This window comes from Rhinopithecus roxellana, chromosome 16 (genome assembly GCF_007565055.1).
Source record: "Rhinopithecus roxellana isolate Shanxi Qingling chromosome 16, ASM756505v1, whole genome shotgun sequence".
NCBI lineage: Eukaryota > Metazoa > Chordata > Mammalia > Primates > Cercopithecidae > Rhinopithecus > Rhinopithecus roxellana.
In genome coordinates, this window is record NC_044564.1 from 9,192,283 (window position 1) to 9,213,108 (window position 20,826).

Below are 20,826 nucleotides of genomic sequence, written 5' to 3' on the forward strand. Positions count from 1 at the left end.
GCAGCGGGTCTTGGCCCCACCCCCCAGGGCCCCCAGCCCACCTGCCTCACCTCAACTGCTGCTGCGTGGGGCAGCTGGTCCTGTAATGAGGCCCCTGGGGATGGCTGACCCTGGGAGGCCACTGCTGACCTAGGCTGGGGCTTCCCCAGAGGACTTTGGCCTTGGCCTGGCCACAGCCCAATTCTCAGGGGTCCCAGGGAACATGTGCGTTTCTGAATTCAGGGCTTGGTGACCCAGACACTTGGCTGTGGGGGTGCATCAACTCTGGGCCCCGTTGGCAGAGGCATGATGGGCAGGTGGGTCAGAGGATGTGGGCACAGGCTGGAGGGTCCAGATACCTCCCTCTGGGCCCAACAGTCTCTGGGGTCCCCTAAGGCCTTGGGGGGCCTCTGTCCTCTTCCAGGGTCCGAGCAGCTCCCTGAAGCTTAGCCTGGGTTGGGGAGCATCTTGTGGGTCCTTGGTCTCTGCCTTACCTGGGGGTTTTTTTGAGACGGAGTTTCGCTCTTGTTGCCCAGGCTCTGTCTCAAACATAAATAAATACATAAAAGTAAAAAAATATTGGTTACTTTAGAATATGTGTGTGTGTGTGTGTGTGTGTGTGGTTTTTTTTTTTTTTTTTTTTTTTTTTTTTTTTTTTTGAGGTGGAGTCTCACTCTTGCCCAGGCTGGAGTGCAGTGGCGTGATCTCAGCTCACTGCAACCTCTGCCTCCCGGGAGGCAAGCGATTCTCCTGCCTGAACCTCCTGAGTAGCTGGGATTACAGGCATGCGCCACCATGCCCGGCTAATTTTTGTATTTTTAGTAGAGATGTGGTTTCTCCATGTTGGCCAGGCTGGTCTCGAACTCCTGACCTGAGGTGATCCACCCTCCTTGGCCTCCCAAAGTGCTGGGATTACAGGCGTGAGCCACCGCACCCAGCATAGAATGTTTTATATTTACAGAAAAAAAAAGTGAAGACAGATGAGGGAGTTCCTGCGTGCTCCTCCCCCAGTTTCCCACTCGCTGGCATCCTAATTGGCATGGTCCCTTTGTCACAATCAGTGAGCCAGTGTTGGGACATCCAGTCAGCTGACGTCCAGGCTTTCTCCAGATTCCCTTAGTTACTGAAAGTCCCTTTCTTTCCAGGTCACCACGTGACATTGTCTCTCTCATCCGTGGGCTCCTCCCAAGTGACGTTTCTCAGCCTTTCCTGGTCCTTGATGACTTCAGCGGCCTTGAGGGGCACTGCTCAGCTGTCTGTGGGGCACCCCTCAATTGGGCTCCGTCTGCTGAGTTTCTCACGCTGAATCCGGTGATGGTCGGGAGGAAGCGAATGGGGGCGGGGCTTCCACCACGTCACACGGGGGACACCATCAGCACGACCTTCACTGCCCATGTTGACCTTGGTACCTGGCTGGGGTTCCCCCACCCCAACCCTGCGCCTCTCCGTCTTTTTCTTTTTGAACTGTCCTCTCTGGATGAAGTCCCTGTGTGTGACCCCCACCTCCCCTGGAAGGAGAATTCACACACATTTGCAACTTTTGCTACACCGAGATTTGTCTCTGCTCTCCCACAGGGTAGGCACAGCCCTTTACTGACATCCGTGTGGACCTCAGGTATTTTATGCTTTGGCTCACATCCTAGTGTCACATCCTGTTTCGTGGCTCACATTGGGCCAGCTTCAGTTACTGGCAGCTTTTCCATTGGCTTCTGAGTCCTTCTCTGCAAAACGGTTTTTTGTTTGTTTGTTTGTTTGTTTGAGACGGAGTTTCGCTCTTGTCGCCCAGGCTGGAGTGCAGTGGTGCGACCTCAGCTCACTGCAACCGCCGCCTCCCGGGTTCAAGCGATTCTCCTGCCTGAACCTCCCGAATAGCTGGGACTACAGATGCCCACCACCACACCTGGCTAATTTTTGTATTTTTTAGTAGAGATGGGTTTCTCCATATTGGTCAGGCTGGTCTCGAACTCCCAACTTCAGGTGATCCACCCGCCTCGGCCTCCCAAAGTGCTGGGATTACAGGCGTGAATCACCGCACCCAAACTCTGGGATATGTTATTTTATTTTTTTTTTTTTTTTGAGACGGAGTCTCGCTCTGTTGCCCGGGCTGGAGTTCAGTGGTTGGATCTCAGCTCACTGCAAGCTCCACCTCCCGGGTTTACGTCATTCTCCTGCCTCAGCCTCCCGAGTAGCTGGGACTACAGGCGCCCGCCCACCTCGTCCGCCTAGTTTTTGTTTTTGTATTTTTTAGTAGAGACGGGGTTTCACCGTGTTAGCCAGGATGGTCTCGATCTCCTGCCTTGTGATCCGCCCGTCTCGGCCTCCCAAAGTGCTGGGATTACAGGCTTGAGCCACCGCGCCCGGCCTCTGTGATATGTTTTGATGCACACAGCCACGAAACTATCATTGCAATCAGGGGTCAACTGTGTTGGTCGCCCTAAAGATTCCCTGAGCCCCCCTGGAATCCCTCCCTCCCTCCTCTTTCCGCCACCTCCCCTGCCCCCAGGCCACTGCTGTGTTTTCCTCGCTGGAGATGAGCCTGCGTTTCTAGGGCTTCGCCTGCGTGGAGCCAGTCCACGTGCACCGTTCTCGCTGCCGGACGCCCTCCGCCCTGCGCGGTTATTTTGGGGCCTGTGCAGGTTGTCAAGAGCATCAGTAGCTCCTTCGTTCACTGCTGGGCAGTGTCACATTGTGCAGACACATCACGATTTATTCTCCTTCACCTGTGGGTGGACCTGGGGGTGTTTCCAGTTTGGGGCCATTACAGATAAAGCCGCTGTGGGCACACGCATCGTGCGTGGGTGTGTGCTGTATCTCTTTTGGGTAAATACCCAGGAAGGCAATAACCAGGTCCTATGATGGTGTAGCTTAATTTTTAAAATACTGATGCACTGTTTTCCAGTCCTTTCAAGATAGGCCTTTCTCCTTAGCCACCTTGGGCGGTCGAGAGCGCCCAGGGAGCAACACCAGGGCTCCCTGGTCCACTTGAGGCTGTGGGAGTGGGAGAGGGTCTCACTGAAACCCCCGAGCTTGTGGCAAAGCAGCAGAGGATCCGGCGTGCCTGTGGCTGAGATGGGACGGAAGCTTCTTTCTGTTTCTTGCAAACATCCAGTCATGGAGCCTTCCAGCCCCAGGTGTGCGGCCTGGTCCCTCTCTAGGACCGTCTCCCGGGAGGCGCACACCTGGCGTCCTGCCCTCTGCGCAGATTCAGCCACCTTGCTACGCAAAGACAGCCGGGGAAGCAGGCAGCTACAACCTAGGATTCCATGTTGAGCCAGAGCAGTCCCTCCCTGGGTGTGGCCCGAGTCTCCGTCCTCTGCCGAGCAGGGAGTGGCAGGTAGTGCGGGGGCTGGGAGGACAGGCAGCTTTGACGCCAGGCGGTCAGGCAGGTGCTGAACCCTAGGGCAGTGCCACGCCCACAGCTGCTCAAGGCAGCAACTGATGGGCTCACGGACCGCCTGCCCGTCTCAGGTCAGTGCCAGGCCTGCAGGGCCCCTCGTCAGCGAGCTTCTGCCCAGGGTGCCCCATGGTCACAGGAGGCTGGACCCCAGCACTCTCCAGCCTGAGGGGAGGGGGAGAGCAGAAGAGAAACTACCCCAAGCCCCAGAACCACCTCCAGGGCCAGGGTGGGCACGGTGCTCTCTGCCAGGCCTGGGGTGGTCCCCCCTGGGTGGGTCACAGGACAGTGTGGGTATGAGGTGGGCCCCCTCCCCCAACTCCCAGGCGCCTCCAGAGGGGTTCCCTGAGCCTGCGTGCTGCTCCCTGAGCTGACCCCCAGCCCCAGCCCCACAGCCCACCAACCCTGTGCCTCGCCTTGCGGCCCAGCGGTGCAGTCGGTTCTCCCCTCACGCAGGGGCTTCCGCTGGCTCCAGAACAAGAACCCCCAGACCCCAGGCCACATCCTCAGCCCGGCCTTAGAGTCCACCCCTCTCCTCCTCCCTGCCCCCAACCAGCCCCATCTCCTGGGCTCATGGCCTTATCCTAGTTTTGGAGGTCAGGGATGCCTCCAGGGCAGGTCTGGGGCCCCGCTGACAGAAAGGGGACGCCTGCCTTGGATGCGGAAGGCCCACCGGCTTCACCATCCACTGTGGGGTTCTCTCATCCCACAAGGACTCAGACCCTGTGGGAACAGTGCTCTGTGCTGGCCTCTGGCCCCACTGGCATGTGGACTGCCTCCTCTTCCTCTGTCTGACATCTGTCTGCCAGACTGGGCCGTCCTCATGCTGGCATCTGCTCCGTCTCCTGCCCTGAGCACTCCCAGGCCCTGGGCTCTGTGCCCTGAGTCAGGCAGGGACGGGGCAAGATGCTCATCGGCACCCTCCCAGCCAACTCGGGGTCCGGCCTGAGGATCCCTACAACCCTGAGCCCCCCTCCCAGGGCAGAGTCCCCGTGGGGACGGGGCCAGGGACTCGCTCTGATCACCGCTGAAGTGCACAATTGCTGGCTGGGTGGAAAAAAACCCAATCCCAGTTAATCCACACAAACGTAAGAAATAAGACAATTTCCTGCAAAACAAAATAGCTTTCCACCAGCATTCCTGTCCAACAGAGCCCACATCCACACCCCTGGGGAGATGTTTCAGAAGAAACAAGGGAGACTGCCACAGAGCGAAGGCCCTGTGTGCATGCGTGTGTGCGTGCGTGTATGTGCCTGTGCGTGCCTGTGCACATGTGCCTGTGTGCATATGTGTACCTATGTGTGCGTGTGCGTGCATGGGTGTGCCTGTGCGTGTGTGTGCATGCCTGTGCATGTGTGTACATGTGTGCCTATGTGCATGTGTGTGCCTTTGTGTGTACACGTGTGCCTGTCTATGCTTGTGTGCACACGTGTGTGCCTCTATGTGTTCACATGTGTCTGTGTGTGGGTGCCTGCCTGGCATGTGTACGCCTAGGCAAACCCTGCACTTGGAGATGGAGACAATGTTTCAGCCTCCCTGATACATCCTGGGCAGCTGCTGCTCCCTCACCATGGTGACTGTACCCACAGCCACTCCCTCTTTGAGATCCCACGGCCCCAGCCCACTCCTATTTCTGGTTTGCCAGGAGGACACTAGGAGGTGGACTCCCAATGGCCCACCTCAGGAGAGCCCCTGGGGTGGGCTGAGCTGCCTGGGGTTGGCTCTGAGGATCCTGGGCTGCCCCTGCACAAGGCCCCCCCTAAACTTCACCCCCTTCATCTTAGTCAGTTTTCTGTGGCTATAACTGAATACCTGACATTGGAAATGTACAGAGAAAATAAATTTATTTCTTACAGTTCAGGAGGCTGAGAAGTCCAAGGTTGAGGGGCCGAGTTGCAGTGTGGTGGAGGGCGAGAGCTGCCAGCTGAGGTCTCTGTCTTCTCATAAAGCCATCAAGTCCACCATGGGCCCAACCCTGAGGACCTTATCTAACCCTAATCACCTCCCAGATGCCCCACCTCCAACCAACATGTGGATCTGAGACCTGAGCAAGGTGGTTCACGCCTGTAATCCTAGCACTTTGGGAGGCCGAGGCTGGAGGATCGCTTGAGCCCAGGAGTTCAAGACCAACCTGGCCAACATGGAGAAACCCCATCTCTACAAAAACCTTAAAAATTAGCCAGACGTGGTGGCGGACCTTTGATCCCAGCTACTTGAGAGGCTGAAGTGGGAGCATTGCTTGAGCCAGGGAGGTGGAGGCTACAGTGAGTAGAGGTTGTGCCACTGCACTCCAGCCTGGGCAACAGAGCAAGACCTTGTCTTATAAACAAAAAAAGTGGATTTGGGGGCCGGGCGCGGTGGCTCAAGCCTGTAATCCCAGCACTTTGGGAGGCCGAGACGGGTGGATCACGAGGTCAGGAGATCGAGACTATCCTGGCTAACACGGTGAAACCCCTTCTCTACTAAAAAAAATACAAAAACTAGCCGGGCGAGGTGGTGGGCGCCTGTAGTCCCAGCTACTCGGGAGGCTGAGGCAGGAGAATGGCGTGAACCTGGGAGGTGGAGCTTGCAGTGAGCTGAGATCCGGCCACTGCACTCCAGTCCAGGCGACAGAGCGAGACTCCGCCTCAAAAAAAAAAAAAAAAAAAAAAGTGGATTTGGGGATGAAGCGTCAACACATGAAATCTGGGGACACGTTCACATAGCACCCCCTTTCCAGCAGTGGGGCCTCCAACACACACGAAGCCCTGGGGACTGGGAGGCTGGATCCTCCCCACACTCCAGGATTAGAGAGGGGCCCCTCGGCCCACCTGTTCCCCTGTGTGGGGGCCCTGGTGGCTGCCCTGACCCTGTGGGCCGTCCTGCCGGGAGCCCTGAGTCCCCCCGTTGTATGGGACGCGTGGGGTGAGTATCGGGGAATCGGCGAGCCAGGGCCAAGTTTCTCACGCCAGGGAGTTACTGGGAAATTGTGCTTCCTGGGGATCGGGAGAAAGCTAGCAGGGCCTAGGGTCTGAGGGTGTCTCCAGCTCAGCTCTGCACCACAGGTCTGGCCCCCCATGCCGCCCACTCAGTCCCTGGATGACTCTGCCCCCAACCCTCTTTCTTCCTCCTACAGAAAACAAGCAGAGGCAGTGCTGGAAACCCGCAGGAAGCTGGTCCCGGCCCAGCAGGCCCAGATGGTGGCCAGGAGGGCGCTGCTCTCGGCCAAGATAAAGAGACTGGATCGGGCAGGGCCTGAAGGACAGGGAGTGCTGGGCCCGGCTGAGCTGGGTGGCCCTGGGCTCAGGGGCCAGCAGGAGACCCCGCCCCTTTCAGCCAAGGCTCCAGGTCCCATTCCCAGCAGCTCCTGCACGCAGTCCCCTCGTAGCCCTGTTCCTGCAGGCCCTGGTGGGTGGGGCTTCCACTCGAGTTCCTGAGGAGCCTGGGCTCCCCCCTCATCTCTGTGCAGCAGTGCCAGGCCTTCCAGCCCTGGTGTATACCCCTCAACTCCTCCTGCAGGGCTCAGGGCCCTGGCTGCGTAGTCATGTGCTGTGAAGGGCAGTGTGGAGGAGGAGTGGGCCAGGCAGGGCAGACCCACGTCCACCATCTGTGGCCTCACGGGATGCCTGGTCCACCAACACAGCTCTGAGCTCCACAGTCAGTGCCCAGCGGCCTCCTGCTCTGTGCCAGGCCCTGCAGACATGAAGGCAGGGAGGGTGGGCTCTGCCTGGTGGGAGGGGGTCAGTGGATGTTCTGAGAATGCGAACATGAATGTGTGCTGCACCTCCAGACCCCGACCCGGGAGCCCAGCACTCAACAGGAGGAGTTTCACCCACACACGGCAAGAGGTGCATGTGGAGGCATCCAGCATACCATCACCACGTCCCACCGTGGGAGCCGCCTCACAGCAACATGGACACCTGAGTCGCACACCTCGATGAACACCCACGTGAGCAAAACCTGATCCCAACGTGGAACATTCCAGACCCCCTCCACCTCCTGCCAGCTGCAGGCAGCGCTGCGATCCCCAACACGGAACATTCCAACATTCCACCCCTGCAGCTGCCGGCAGCATCCTCACCCCTGGTCACAGAACATTCTACCCCACCCCACAGCGTCCCCACCCCGGACGCAGCAGCCGCAGACCTGATTTCTGTCACGTGAGAGGAGCTTGGCCTGTTCTAGAACTTTGTAAATGGAATCACATAGTGTGTGGCCTTTGTGTCTGTTTTCTGAGGCAGACCCAGCCCTGCACCCAGGTCAGGCCACTCTTGAGGTCAGGGCACAGCTGTGTCCGCCTCCCCACCACACGCCACAGCCCTCAGATGAACAGTCTGCACAGGAGCGGGCCTGGGACCCAAAAAGACAGCGCAGCGCTAAGGGGACCCCGTGCTTCCCGCTCCGCCCAGGGGCTCTGTAGCGTGACCCCAGGAAAGCAGCATGGGCCCAGGTGCTGGGCGGCTCTGGCAGGTCTTCCACCACCTTTGCCTCACTTTTCCGGTCTGGGGCGCTGGGGTGGGTACCCAGGAGCCCCCTGGTCGCCCCAGGTCTGAACAGTGTGAAGAGGAGCTGGGCCCGGTTCCCCTCCTGGGCCTGTGGACGGCCTGGCCCAGACCCGAAACTTCCATTCCCACCTGCCCAGCCCCTCCTGGGCCGCCTCTCAGTGTCTGAGTGGGCATGGGTGGAGCGCTTGTCCTGTGGGGCAGCCCAGGGAAGGTGTCCCGTGGGTAGAGTGCCCCGAGGGGACATGAGCTCTGGGAAGGGGTATCACGGGGTGAGGACCAGAGGGGACCCTCCCCACCATGAGCCGTGCGGGAGCTGCTTCCCACCAGAGCCCACCATACCCAGCCCGAGTCCTGGGTGGCCTGTCTGTGGTCACCGTCACCATCACAGGCTCCTGTGGTCACCATCGCAGGCACAGGCTCTGTGTGGCTGTGGCGGGCCCTGGACAAGGCTGAGAGGGACCACAGTGGGCCTTCGGGGAAAGGCCCCCTCTGTCACCGCAGGGCCTGATCTGGGAGGTGGTGGTGACCACTGGAGGGACGGAAGCCAGCCCTGGGTCCAGCCCCTTCACCCACCAGAACTTACCTGCTCCCAACCCCACTGACCCTGTTCTGTGGGAGGGGCAGGCACAGGCTGTTCCCAGGCCCAGCAGGCCCAGATGGTGACCTGGGAGCGGCTCCACTCAGGCCAGGATAAAGAGATTCAATCTGGCCACCCACAGGGGCCTGGGCTGCTGTGCTTGGGACATGGGGGTAGGGGACAGCAGGACACCCCACTCCACAGGGTCAGCCTGACTTGACTCCAGCAAGCAGACAGGTGGGCAGGCAGACTCCCTCTCTGGTCTGTGTCCAGCCCCAGGCCTCTGGGCTCACATGCTGGCAGACATTCCTGGATCACCTGCCTGGCCTCGGCTCCACACCACCTGCTCCCAGCCCCGTCCCCTCATGCAGACATGGGGAAAGGGCTTTCAGCCGGGAAGTGCTGGTGGTGCCCCTGCGGGACTTGAGGGGAGGAGGTTCACACAGGAGCTACCACCAGGGCCAGAGAGAGTTGTGTCACCCCAGGAACGATGGGATGAGGGGGGTTGTGGTAGCTGGAGTCCAAGACAGAGGGAGGGCTGTGTGGAGGGGCCCCCTGACCACTGATGGGGGGACACAGCCTCCATCCAGGATTGAGGACTTCTGGGAGAGAGATCATCCTGCAACCCAGGTGGGAGCCAAGTGGCCAATGGGATGGCACAGCCACTCCGGCCAGGGCCAGTGAAGCAGAAGGGGGTGGCTGGGGCCCTGGATCCAGCCAGGCCTGAAGTCCGCCCTCCCCATTGAAGCTGGGAAGGAACACAGGCCTAGGCAGCATCTCCTGTCTTCCCAGCCAGGAGTTAATGTGGAGGGAAGGGGAGTGTGTTGGGCTTTGCAGAGACACCGCCAGGGAGGAGGAGGGTACCGTTGAGGAGTCTTATTCTCTGCTTGTGCCTTTGTCCAGGGAGCTGGCCACCACCGGAGGGTGTAGTTGGGTGCCAGGAAGGCGGTGGCTCCCACCTACATATGGTGGTCATGATCTTGCAGCCGGGGTTATGTTCCCTGCCTTGGGGGAGGGAAGCTGGCAGGGGCAGGGTGACCCTGCCAAGTGACCAACCAGCCTTCCTGAACCTCACAGTTTCCCCATCTGTGCAGAGGGACTGAAAAGGATTCCCACCGGCAAAGCCTGTGCCAGGTCAAGAGGGAGAAGGTGGCCTCCAGAGTCTCTCTTAGGTTGTCAGGGGCAGGGCAGGGCTCTCTTCCCAAGCTGAGCGTCTCTAGGACACTCCTCTCTTTTGGCCTGGGTCCTCTGCCTGGACCCCACAGAGGAGCCATCCCCTACTGCAGCCAGGCATCGGGTGAGGGCATGGCCCAGGCCCTGGGCTGGTGAAGGCCCAGGTCCTGGTCCTGCAGAGTGAGTCTCACCCATGGGGACACCATGGCCCAGTAGGAGGAGGGATGAAGAGAAGGAGTAAGAGAGCAGAGAGTGAGGCCATTGCTCTGGGGGACCTTGTGTCTGACCCCCACTCCAGGGTGGAGGGACCCTTCCTTGACATATTCAGGAAGGAACACCCAACAAGTCTTTTCTGCCAAAGGACAGCCACCTTCACTCTCAACCTTCCCAGGGTTAAATCTAATACATGCCAGGCCGTGGTCCAGGATTTCTGACACCCAGGCTTGTGTCCTCATGACCACACAGTATAGAATGTCTCCCAATCCAGACACAGCCAAACTTGCTGCTTTTAACCTCAGCCTCCTCATCCAGGGCACAAGAAAAAAAGAGCAAAAAAGCATCATCCATCCAACTATCCATCCATCCACCCCTCCATCCATTTATCCACTAATCTACCCATCCATCCACCCACTTACCCATCATCCAATCATCCATCCACCCACCCACCCAATATCCAACCATCCATCCATCCATCCACCCATCATCCAACCATCCATCCACTTACCTACCCATCCATCCAACCATCCATCCATCCATCCACCCATCATCCAACCATTCATCTACCCACCTACCCATCATCTAACCATCCATCCAGCAACCCACCCATTATCCAACCATCCATCCATCCATCTACCCATCTATCCACCTATCCATCACCCAACCATCGACCCAACCATCCCCCCACCCCTCCATCCATCCATTTATCCACCCACCCCTCCATCCATCCATTTATCCACTAATCTACCCATCCGTCCACCCACCCATCATCCAACCATCCACCCACCTACCCATCATCTAAACATCCACCCATCCACCTACCTTCCCACCATTCAATCATCCATCCACCCACCCACCCAATATCCAACCATCCATCCATCCATCTACGCACCATCCAACTATCCATCCATCCACGCACCATCCAACTATCCATCCATCCATCTACCCATCATCCAACCATCCATCATCCAAACATCTACCCATCCATCCATCCACCCACCCCTCCATCCATCCATTTATCCACTAATCTACCCATCCATCCATCCATCCATCCACCCATCATCCAGCCATCCATCCACCCAATATCCAACCATCTATCCATCCATCTACCCATCTATCCACCCATCCATCATCCAACCATCTACCCATCCGTCCATTCACACACCCATCCACCCATCCTTCCATTTATCTATTTATTTGCTCATCTATCCATCCATCCACCCATCATCCAACCATCCATCCATCCATCATTCAGCAGCTTTCTCTGTGTCAGGCGCCATATTGGAATGTGGGATAGAGTGATGGACAAAGCAGGCCTGTGCCTGCCCTTGTGAGGGTTGTGTGTTGGGGAGTCAGACACAAAGAAAAGGTTGAATTGTGGCTGCAGTAAGCACCACAGCTGGTGTCGTTTGAGTTGATTATGGGGGTCCATCTTGTTGGGGTCATCAGGGCAGGGAGGGAGTCCAGTCTGTCTGCTATCTCTGTCCATCCTCAAATTCCAGAATGTGCTTGGATCCTGTACAGCTTGCCCAGCAGGCGGCACGCATGATGGTAGAAGGATTCTAAACAGGGCCATGCTCCTGGGCAGCGGGTGCTCCTGGTGGGTGAAGGTTAGGCTGCAAGTTGAGGGTCTCTGGATGCTCTTTGCTCTCTAGCAAGGCCAGAGACCACTAGGGTCCATGGCTGCCCTGGGCAGTGTCCTGCTCTCCCTGCCCGGAGGACAGTGGGGGCCGAGATGGACACAGACATCAGAGGGCTGAGAAGTGGGTTGCTCTGGCTGGCCAGTGGGGGTGGGCGTCCGAATGTAGCCATCTTGTAGGGGTGTACAGTCAGGGTTGGGGGGCTCAGGCTGGGAGTGGGCATCTGGGTTGAGGCCTCAAACCCTTTGTGTCTCTGTGCCCAGCAGGCTCCAGCCTGAGGCTGCTTGTCGTTGCATCCCCTCTCCCAGGCCTGGGGCATCTGCACCAGGGCCTCCTCCTGTTCTGGGGCCCTGGTAGCTCCAGGCCAGCCTCCCTGACAGAGTGGCTGCTGCCTGGGACAGCTCAGGGTCTGAGCGTTCCCGGGGCAAGCCCCAGCCCGGCTGCATCTGGCACGGCAGCCCCGAGTGCTGACCAGGATGGAGGTGGAGAAGCGCCTACGAACTCCCATAGCTGAGGGCCCAAGGGGCAGGGATGCAGGGGCCTTGGCCTGGAAACGACCTTGTACAACCTGCAACCATGGGCAAAGACTCATGCATGAACACACGTGTGCATGCCCTCACTGACACACTCACACACACTGGCCAGAGAGAGCCAGCTGGGGGGCCGTAGTGTGCCCAGAGGAGCTGTTGCAGCCCTACAGGGTCAGCGGTCTCCTTGCTCCTGTCTCCTTGCCCACCCCAAGGTCACAGTGGTCACACTCTGGGACTCTGGACATGGTGCATTTATTCAGGTTTGAGAGTGGAGGAGGGCAGAGCTCGCGCAGCTGTGAGGCAGGTCCGGGCCGGGCAGGAGCTACTTCATCCTTCAACAGATGCTGGCCTGGGGTGACCAGCCTGGTGGGGGAGATGGAGTCGGGACAGAGGACAAAGGGGGAGCAGGGGACAGAGCCCAGGAGGAAGCAAGGGAGGGCACAAAGGAGGGGCAAGTAGCTTCGGGTGAGGAGCAGGAGGGAGAAAGGGGACCAGCATCGGGTCTAGGGGAAGGAGGTGGTGAGGGAGGCTGAGAAGGGCAGAAGATGTGACCCACAGCAGCTGCCCTGCCAACAGTCCCAGGTCCTCAGGAAGCCCCTCACCTGGCCCTGTCTGTCCCCATGCCCAGACTCACTGCAGACCCAGGAGGCCTGGCATAGCGAGTGTGCAGGTGCATACAGGTGTGTGCAGACCAGCACGTGTGTCTGTGCATGGGTAGGCAGCATGTGTAGAAGTGTGAGTGGCATGTGAGTAAGTAGGTGTTCACACGTGGAGGCATGTGCCAGTGTGTACATGTTTGCTCATGCGTGAGTATGTATGCCTGTGGTTATGCACATGTAAAGGACCAGAGGCAGGAATCAGAAGGGCATGGTGGGCATCCCTCCAGGAAGAGGAGGGCCTCAGGCTGACCTCACCCTCCCACAAGAAGAGTCAGGCTTGGGGGCTGGGGCTCTCTGAGTGGCCAGGCTGGGGCTGCCACCCAGGGCAGCCTGCTGAGGTCCAGGGCACCTCCTGGGATGAGTCCAAGCTCCTTGTGAGCAGGGATAGGTGACGGGAGGAGGTGGTCCAGGACAGGGGATCTGGGGTGAGAGGAGGTGGCCCGGGACAGGGGACCTGGGGCATGAAAAGGTGGCCCGGGACAGGGGACCCGGGGCGGGAGGAGGTGGCTCAGAGCCTGGGTTGAGGGCAGGGACCCAGGAGCCTTGAGACCCCTGAGTGCAGGCTGGGACTGAGCTCCCTGGGCAGACATTGAGTCCAACCCCTCTAGGGTCAACCACACTCACTCCTGCGGGCCCCGTGCCTAATGCCCAGCATGCCCGCAGGTGAGCCACATTACCGGTCACATCTGGGAAGACAATGTTGTCATCCGAGAGGCCCTGAGCTCTGCTCAGGCAGATAAACTGGTCCAGTGTCCCGGGAGGCAGCAGCCAGCTCCTGCCTGCAGCCCAGGGAGCCCAGCGTGGGTCTGGGCACTTGGCAGGGGGTTGGGGGCTGGGTAGGTGGGAGATTGAACTATCTGTGCCCCCAAGTCACTCCAGGCAGGGTGGGGAGGCAGGGTCTGACCCGAAGCCCAGAAGGAGGTGCCTCCAGGCCCACACACGGGCCCAGGGCGGGGTGGGGGGCTCACCCAGCAGGCTGATCCTGAGGACAGCCAGGTTGCTCGTGTGTCTCCGGGACAGCATCAGGGCAAACTGGGTGTAGTCGCTGTCCACCACCCAGGTCTCCTCTCTGTCTGCCCCAGGTTCTGAGGGAGCACAGATGTCACGTCCCTGTGGGCCAGCGCCCCGTCCCTCCCTCCTGTGACCGGCTTACCCACACCGTGGTCCACCGTGAACTGCCCGGGCTGGGCTGCCGGTATCAGCACATAAGACCACGTGTCACAGTGCTGGCCTCTGTGGGAGGGGACGGGTGGAGGCGGAAGACTCCGGAAGCTGGCAGTTCCATGCCAAGGTGAGCCCCCCAGGAGATTTCAGCCGCTCATTCAGAGGGACCCATGGCGGGAGTGGCCAAGCCTCATGAGTGGAGATGGTGTCCAACTATATTGCTCAGGCTGGTCTCAAACTCCTGAGTTAAGTGATCCTTCTGCCTCTGCCTCCCGAAGTGCTGGGATTACAGGTGTGAGCCAGTGCACCCAGTGCCCATGTTTTTTTGTATACTTCCCAGCTGGGTTTGGTCATTAGCAGCCAGAGTCATGAAGCTGCCCATGCTGGGACAGGGCCCATGGCGCACCTGAGCCACTGGTAACTGGGACCCAGGCCCAGGATCCTCCTCACCTGCTTGGAACATCAGGGAGCCACTCACCGAGTCATGGCATTCCACACCTCAAAGCGGCCATTGTCACTTAGCTCGAAAGTTGCGGTGAAAGGGTTCAGTAGCGCCCTGTGCTCCGGCCTGAAGCTGTTGCCCGCCAGGCCCAGGACAAACCATTCCCCCTGGAACTGCAGGGGCGGCGTTGGGCAGGGGCGGTGGGAGGCAGGGGTGGTGGTGGGCAGGGTCAGGAGCCCCCTCCTGCCCTCTCTGGCAGCTTCTGGACCCCTCACAGAGCAATGCTCCCAGCTGGGCCGGCGCCAGGGACACTGGCAAGAACCGGAGCCTACCCTGGGTCTGGCAGGGACATGGTGACCCTGGCCAGTGGCTGTGCGGCCTTCCTAAACCTCAGTTTCCCCTCAAGCACAGAGGGAGCGATGGGCGGGGGTGACGGTAGGGAATTGGTGCCAGGAAGGTCTGCGCTGGGCCCTCCTCTGCTGGAGGTCGGGGGCCCGCCCAGGCCCTCCTGGAAGCAGGGCTGGTCCTGACTCTCTGGGCAGCATCCCCAGGCCTGCTCAGCCACCAGTCTCCCCCTGCACTTAGACCCAGCCAGCTGCTTCTCCTTCCCTCAAAACCCCTGTACCTGGTTTCCTTGGAAGCTCTGCACTGGGGGTGGGAGCGGCGGGGGGCTTGGGGTCTGGCCCTGCAGGACTTTCAGCAAGGAAAGCCACAGCCACAAGCCACATGGCAGCCTCATCCTGGCAGCTGTTGGGCCGACGGGCACAGCGAGAAGGAAGTGGCCATGGGCAGGTGACCCAGAGACCCCCCTCTTCATGCACGTACCCAGCAGGTGCCCCTCCCAAGGGGGGTGTGCCCCTCTGCCTCCCTCCTCAGGACTGGCAGGAGAGGTGGTGCCCAGGGCAGGCTTGGGGTGGGCTGTGTGGGGCGGGCTCTCCTCAGGTACCACCCACCCACCTACAGTCTCTTGGGTTCCAGCCAGGTGGGGTAGGAGGGGCCCCCAGGTCCACCTTCCACCTCATCTTCTCATTCCTGAGGCCCTGCACCCCTTCAGACCCCTTCCGAGTGCTCCACGCTGGGGGTTCAGAGGCCCCATGCAGCCTTCCCCAGCCTTCCACCCTGTCACAGAATGTTTCATCTCAGGCAGAGAGCATGACCTGCCGCAGCCATAAGGGACAGGGCCCAGCTATGGCCAAACCTGGGCATTCCCCCTGCAGGGCCTGGGCCTGCCAGCCGCCCCCCTGCCCCATCCCGCCTGCCTCTGCACATGCCTGAACCATAGCGTGGGCTGTGGCCCTGGAGCAAGAACAGGACCAGGGAGGGGCCCTGTGGCCATGAGGTCAGGGTGGAGGTGCCCCGAGCACGCAAGTAGGGAGGCTGGGGCCTGCAGAGCACCCAGGCACCCTGGTGAGGACGGCTGGGGCATTTCAAAGGCAGTCTCTGCCCAGAGGGAGGGGCAGGGCTGAGAAGCCCCACTAACATGAGTGGGCACCCCATGCTGGCCCTGCCTGAAAGAAAGGGTTGGTAGGCCAGGCGCAGAGGCTCATGCCTATAATCCCAGCACTTTGGGAGGCTAAGGCGGGAGGATTGCTGGAGCCCAGGAGTTTGACATCACCCTGCACAACACAGTGAGACTCTATCTCTACAAAAAAATTTAAAAATTAGCGCAGGGTGGTGGTGCACACCTGTGCTCCCAGCTACTTGAGAGGCTGAGGTGGGAGGATTGCTTGAGCCCAGGAGTTTGAGCCTGCAGTGAGCTATGATGTGCCACCGGACTCCAGCCTGGGCAACAGAGTGAGATCTCATCTCTAAAAATATAAACATAAAATGTAAAAAGAGGGCTGGCAGGGAGGGCATTGACAGGTTTGGGGCTTCTAGCTGCCCTGGCACTCCTTGGACGACGGGGCTAGGGAGTGGAGTCCCCTTCCTGACCTCTCCTCCCATTCCACACAGGTAGCTGAAGCCTCTGGGTGCTGGGCTCCATGTTACGGGGTCACCAAGGGTGAGCCAAGGGCCTCCCACTCATGGTGTGCCTGGTCTGTGAGCCCCTGCCCAGGCCACCTCCTCCCCCCAGGTCCCTGTCCTGGCCGCCCCCTCCCACCCCAGATTCCCTGTCCTGGCCGCCCCCTCCCACCCCAGATTCCCTGTCCCGGCCGCCCCCTCCCACTCCAGATTCCCTGTCCTGGCCACCTCTTCCCCTCACCCAGCCCTGCTTACAAGGGACTTGGGCTCATCCCAGGAAGTGTCCTGGGCCTTGACAGCCTGCCCTGGGTGGCAGCCCTAGCCTGGCCACTCAAAGAACCCAGCCCCCAGGACTTCAGGACTCCAGGGCTGGGCTCCGTCCCAGGCCTCACTGCCCACATAGAAGGGCAGCTTGCTGTACCTTGTCTTACCAGCACAATGCTAGCGTTTCAGGAGGCTGGCCCAGGAAAAGAAAAGTTGGAAATAATCTGTTCATTCCCCTGAGCTCCCCAGAGGAGCCTTCGACTCTCCACCATCCCCCTGGCCCAAGCCAGCCTAGGAGCAGCTGTCAGCCACCCCAGGGTCCTGCTCTCAGCTCAGCAGGCACCCCTCCCGGAGCCGTCTTATCGCAGGGCACTGGGGAGATCTGGGATCACAGTCCCCACCACTGACCCCGCCCATGCAGGGCCCTGCGGGTGGAAAACTGGGCCTTCCTGGCCAGCCCGAGCCCCACGGAGACTGAGCAGCAGAGGTCGGGTGGGCCCAGTCCTCGACACAGAGGGGCGTCCCTGGGCTCCAAGCAGCGCCTCAGGCCCCATGCCCCCTCTCCCAGACCCACTCCTGCCACCCTGGAGGTCTGTGTGTGCCTCCAGGTAGTCACTGGCTGCTGCCCTTAACCTCGGTGCCCCCCACGTCCCCAGCAGGAGCCTCCAGACCTGGACAATGGGTTCGGGGCGCCTCCCCCCGCCACCGCGGGGCAGTCACAGGTGCTGCTCCTCCCGTCTAACGTGATTGGTGGAGGGCGGGCACGTGACCTCCGCCGCCCAATCAGGGTCCTGCAGGTGCCTTTGCCTGGCTGGGCCGGCGGCGCCGGAACGGGCCCTGCCGGACGCTGGCCTTCGGGAACCTGCCGGGCGCCCGGGGGAGTCCTGGCTCTGCCCTCGGCCTTCCACACCGCCTGGGGTGGGAGGACCGGGCGCGGCGGCACACGCCAGTGAGCCCAGCGCTTTGGGAGGCCGAGGAGGGAGGCGGTGCCCGGGAGCTTGCGTGCCACGGGGAGGAGCAGTCGCACCTGCTGCAGGGCGTCCTTGAGAGGCGGGAGGGAAACCGCTGCTTCCATTCAGCACTCTGGACCCCCAGCCCACCGTGGGGACCAGTCCCTGGGGCCTCTCCCACCGAGCCCTCCCATCAGGTCCTCTCTTCTCTCTGCTTCCCTCCCCGGCACCCCCCCCCCCAACCCATCGCCTTCATCTCTGCCTCCCCCTACAGCAACAAGGACACACGTCCCCTCCACTGCGCGTTCCTCCGTTCCCGGAAAACTCCCGGCCTATCCTCTGCCCACCCTCCCCTCTCTCTTCCCACTCCCCAGGCAAAGACCTTTTCCCTGACATGGTCCTGGGCGCTGGGAGGCCCCTTGGGGGTGGGGGTGCGGAGGCAGGGATGGTTGGCGCGTGGCAGGGAAGGGAAGAGGGTGCCTCGTCCCCACATGGAGGAGTCCTGGCCACCTGTCCCTCTGAGCACCTGCGTGGGCAGGGAGGACGGGCATGGCACCCGACTGTCGGCCCTGCCTGTGGGACCAGGGGCGCCCGGGGCCCCACACAGCACTTTCACGTCCAGGCAAGGTGGGGGGGGCACCCAGGACAGTCCTGGACTACTGACCCCACAGGTCTTGGGCAAGACTGCTAACAATTAAATGTTAGTTTCTACAGATTAAAAAGCTTTTTTAAAAAATAGAGATGAGGTCTCACTATGTTGCCCAGTCAGATCTTGAACTCCTGGCCTCAAGCAATCCTCCTGCCTCAGCCTCTCAAAGTGCTGAGATTAAAGGTGTGAGCCACTGTGCCCAGCCAGTTTGCATAGTTTTTTTTTTTTTTTGGCCAGGTGCAGTGGCTCATGCCTATAATCCCAGCACTTTGGGAGGCCAAGGTGGGTGGATCACGAGGTCAGGAAATCGAGACCATCCTGGCTAACACGGTGAAACCCTGTCTCTATTAAAAGTACAAAATATTAGCTGGGCATGGTGGCAGGCACCTGTAGTCCCAGCTACTCGGTAGGCTGAGGCAGCAGAATGGCGTGAACCTGGGAGGCAGAGCTTGCAGTGAGCCGAGATCACACCACTGCACTCCAGCCTGGGTGACAGAGCAAGACTCTGTCTAAAAAAAAAAAGAAGAAAAGAAAAGGTGTGAGCCACTGTGCCCAGCCAGTTTACATAGTTTTTTTTTTTTTTCTTTTTTTTTGGCTTGTTTGTTGTTGTTTAAATAAATTGAAACAGTCTTGCTGTGTCACCCAGGCTGGAGTGCAGTGGTGTGATCTCGGCTCACTGCAACCTCTGTCTCCTGGATTCAAGTGATTTTCCTGCCTGAGCCTCCTGAGTAGCTGGGATTACAGGCCCCCAACACCACAACTGGCTAATTTTTTTGTATTTTCAGTAGAGATGGGATTTCACCATGTTGGCCAGGCTGGTTTCAAACTCCTGACCTCAAGTGATCTGCCCGCCTCAGCCTCCCAAAGTGCTAGAATTACAGGCGTGAGCCACCGCGCCCAGCCCTTTCCATGTTGTTGTTGTTATTATTATTATTATTATTATTATTATTTAGTTAGTTAGTTGTTTGGAGACGGAGTCTTGCTGTCACCCAGGCTGGAGGCAGTGGCATGATCCCGGGTCACCACAACCTCTGCCTCCCAGGTTCAAGCAATTCTCCTGCTTCAGCCTCCGGAGTAGCTGGGATTACAGGTGCCTGCCACCATGACCAGCTAATTTTTGTATTTTTAGTAGAGATGAGGTTTCACCATGTTGGCCAGGCTGGTCTTGAACTCCTGGCCTCAAGTGATCCACCCGCCTCAGCCTCCCAAAGGGAGGGTTATAGGCATGAGCTGCCCAGCCAAATTATGCAAACTATTTTAAAGAACAATGATTTTCACAGAGCTATCGTGATTTTGATTTTATGTAGTGTTTGAAATTCAACTAGAGCTGATTAAACACTTCTGTGAAAATGAAATGCCTTGTAATCCTTGCGCTCTACATCCGATGGTCCCAGGACACACAGCCAAGTGGCCACGCCCTTCACTCAGTGCGGGAACCCACCCAGCCCTGCAGTCAGAGACGTGAAGGGTCACGCTGGGCCACTCTGCCACCAACCACAGCACCGAGGTCATCGGGTAGCTCTCTGGCGCCACCCCTCAGACATTCAGCCCTCCCTGAAGCTCGTGACCACGGCCAGCTACCCAACTCCTCCTGCCCCCCAGATGAGACCCTCACTTTCTGTTTGGGGGATGTGGGGCCAGGCATGGAGGAGGCTCTCCTGGGGCTCAGGCCTAGAGTCTTCCCAGCATTGCCAGCTCTGAACCCTGAGCTCTTCTGCTGCGCCCTGCTCTCTATCTCGTGGGTCTCTGGGACATGGGGCTGGAGTAGGGGTAGGCAATGCAAGGGTATGACCTCCTGGGCCCTTCTCCTTCCGAGGTCCCAGCAGTCAGGGCCCCTGCCTCCCCTTCCCACCACCTGACTTGCCTGCCCTCCTGGGGTCAAGCAGCTGAGTAAACGGGTGGGCACGGCAGGGTGAGCCCCGCCTGTGGGATGGGGACCCCGTTGGAGCAGCTGCTGGCTCCTCCCTGCCCCCACCCAGGCCATGTGCATTGGGACCAACTCCAAGGTGCCTTCTCCTCCTACCCCTGCCCACTGTGGCCGATTGGTGGCTGATCCCTGGACTTTGAGTTCCTAGGGGGAGGGACCAGCCCACCTGGTGGCCCCAGGGCCTGGCACACAGTGGGCCTTCAAAAATGTTTATCAAACAAATGCCAGGGGCCGCAGGCAGGGCCTGAGAGGAACAGCTCAGCAGCCAGGTCCAGGCGCAGTGTGGCCAAGCCTTGCCTGGTTCCTGACTCCCTGGCCCTAGCCCAGGGGCTGCCCTGAGGGCAGAGTTTGCTCACCTCCACATTCTGCTCTGCTTCCTGGTTTCAGGGGGGACGTGGGAGTGGATGAGGTGTGAGAGAGTGCAGTGGCTGTGGGTGGACAGCACCAACTACTGCCACCGACACGGGCCAGCTGGTGCCAGCTTGGCTCAGAAGAGGCCAAAATGGGCAGTGATGGGAGACAGCTGGCCTCCCATGGGGGCGGAGGAGCAGCTCGGGGGCTGCAGGACAATGGCCCAGGCAAAAGCAGCCTTGGAGTGAGGCTGGACGCCCCCAGATCCCGGCAGGGCACAAGGTGGGCGTGTGCCAGAGAGGATCTCGCCTCCCCAAATCCCAAGAGCCTCTGAAATCGGCCCAGTGCCCACTGTGTGGGCTCCAGCCAACAGGGAGCCCCAGGCTTTTAAAGAGGTGGGGCGGGGGCGGAGAGGGCCTTGGTGGTACTGGCGCTGGTCCAGAGTGGACAGAAAAGAGTCAGGGA

General features: G+C 59.7%; 1 protein-coding gene across 2 annotated transcripts; it reads right to left on the bottom strand.

Moving 5' to 3' along the window:
• Positions 1-12,228: 12,228 nt before the first annotated feature.
• Positions 12,229-17,229, bottom strand: LCN12 (lipocalin 12). Of its 2 annotated transcripts, XM_030920305.1 has the most exons (9): positions 17,156-17,229; positions 15,216-15,377; positions 14,884-15,005; positions 14,295-14,431; positions 13,806-13,885; positions 13,621-13,737; positions 13,330-13,431; positions 12,903-13,004; positions 12,230-12,356 (listed from the first exon to the last, which is right to left on the bottom strand). In XM_030920305.1, exons 3-8 carry the CDS (start codon positions 14,995-14,997, stop codon positions 12,904-12,906), a joined length of 651 nt encoding a protein of 216 aa, XP_030776165.1. In that variant the 5' UTR covers positions 14,998-15,005; positions 15,216-15,377; positions 17,156-17,229; the 3' UTR covers positions 12,230-12,356; position 12,903. The 2 variants fall into 2 exon arrangements, with proteins under 2 accessions (XP_010370989.1, XP_030776165.1); XM_010372687.2 differs by lacking the exon at positions 12,903-13,004 and having other exon boundaries at positions 12,229-12,356.
• Between the last annotated feature and the right edge of the window lie 3,597 nt (positions 17,230-20,826).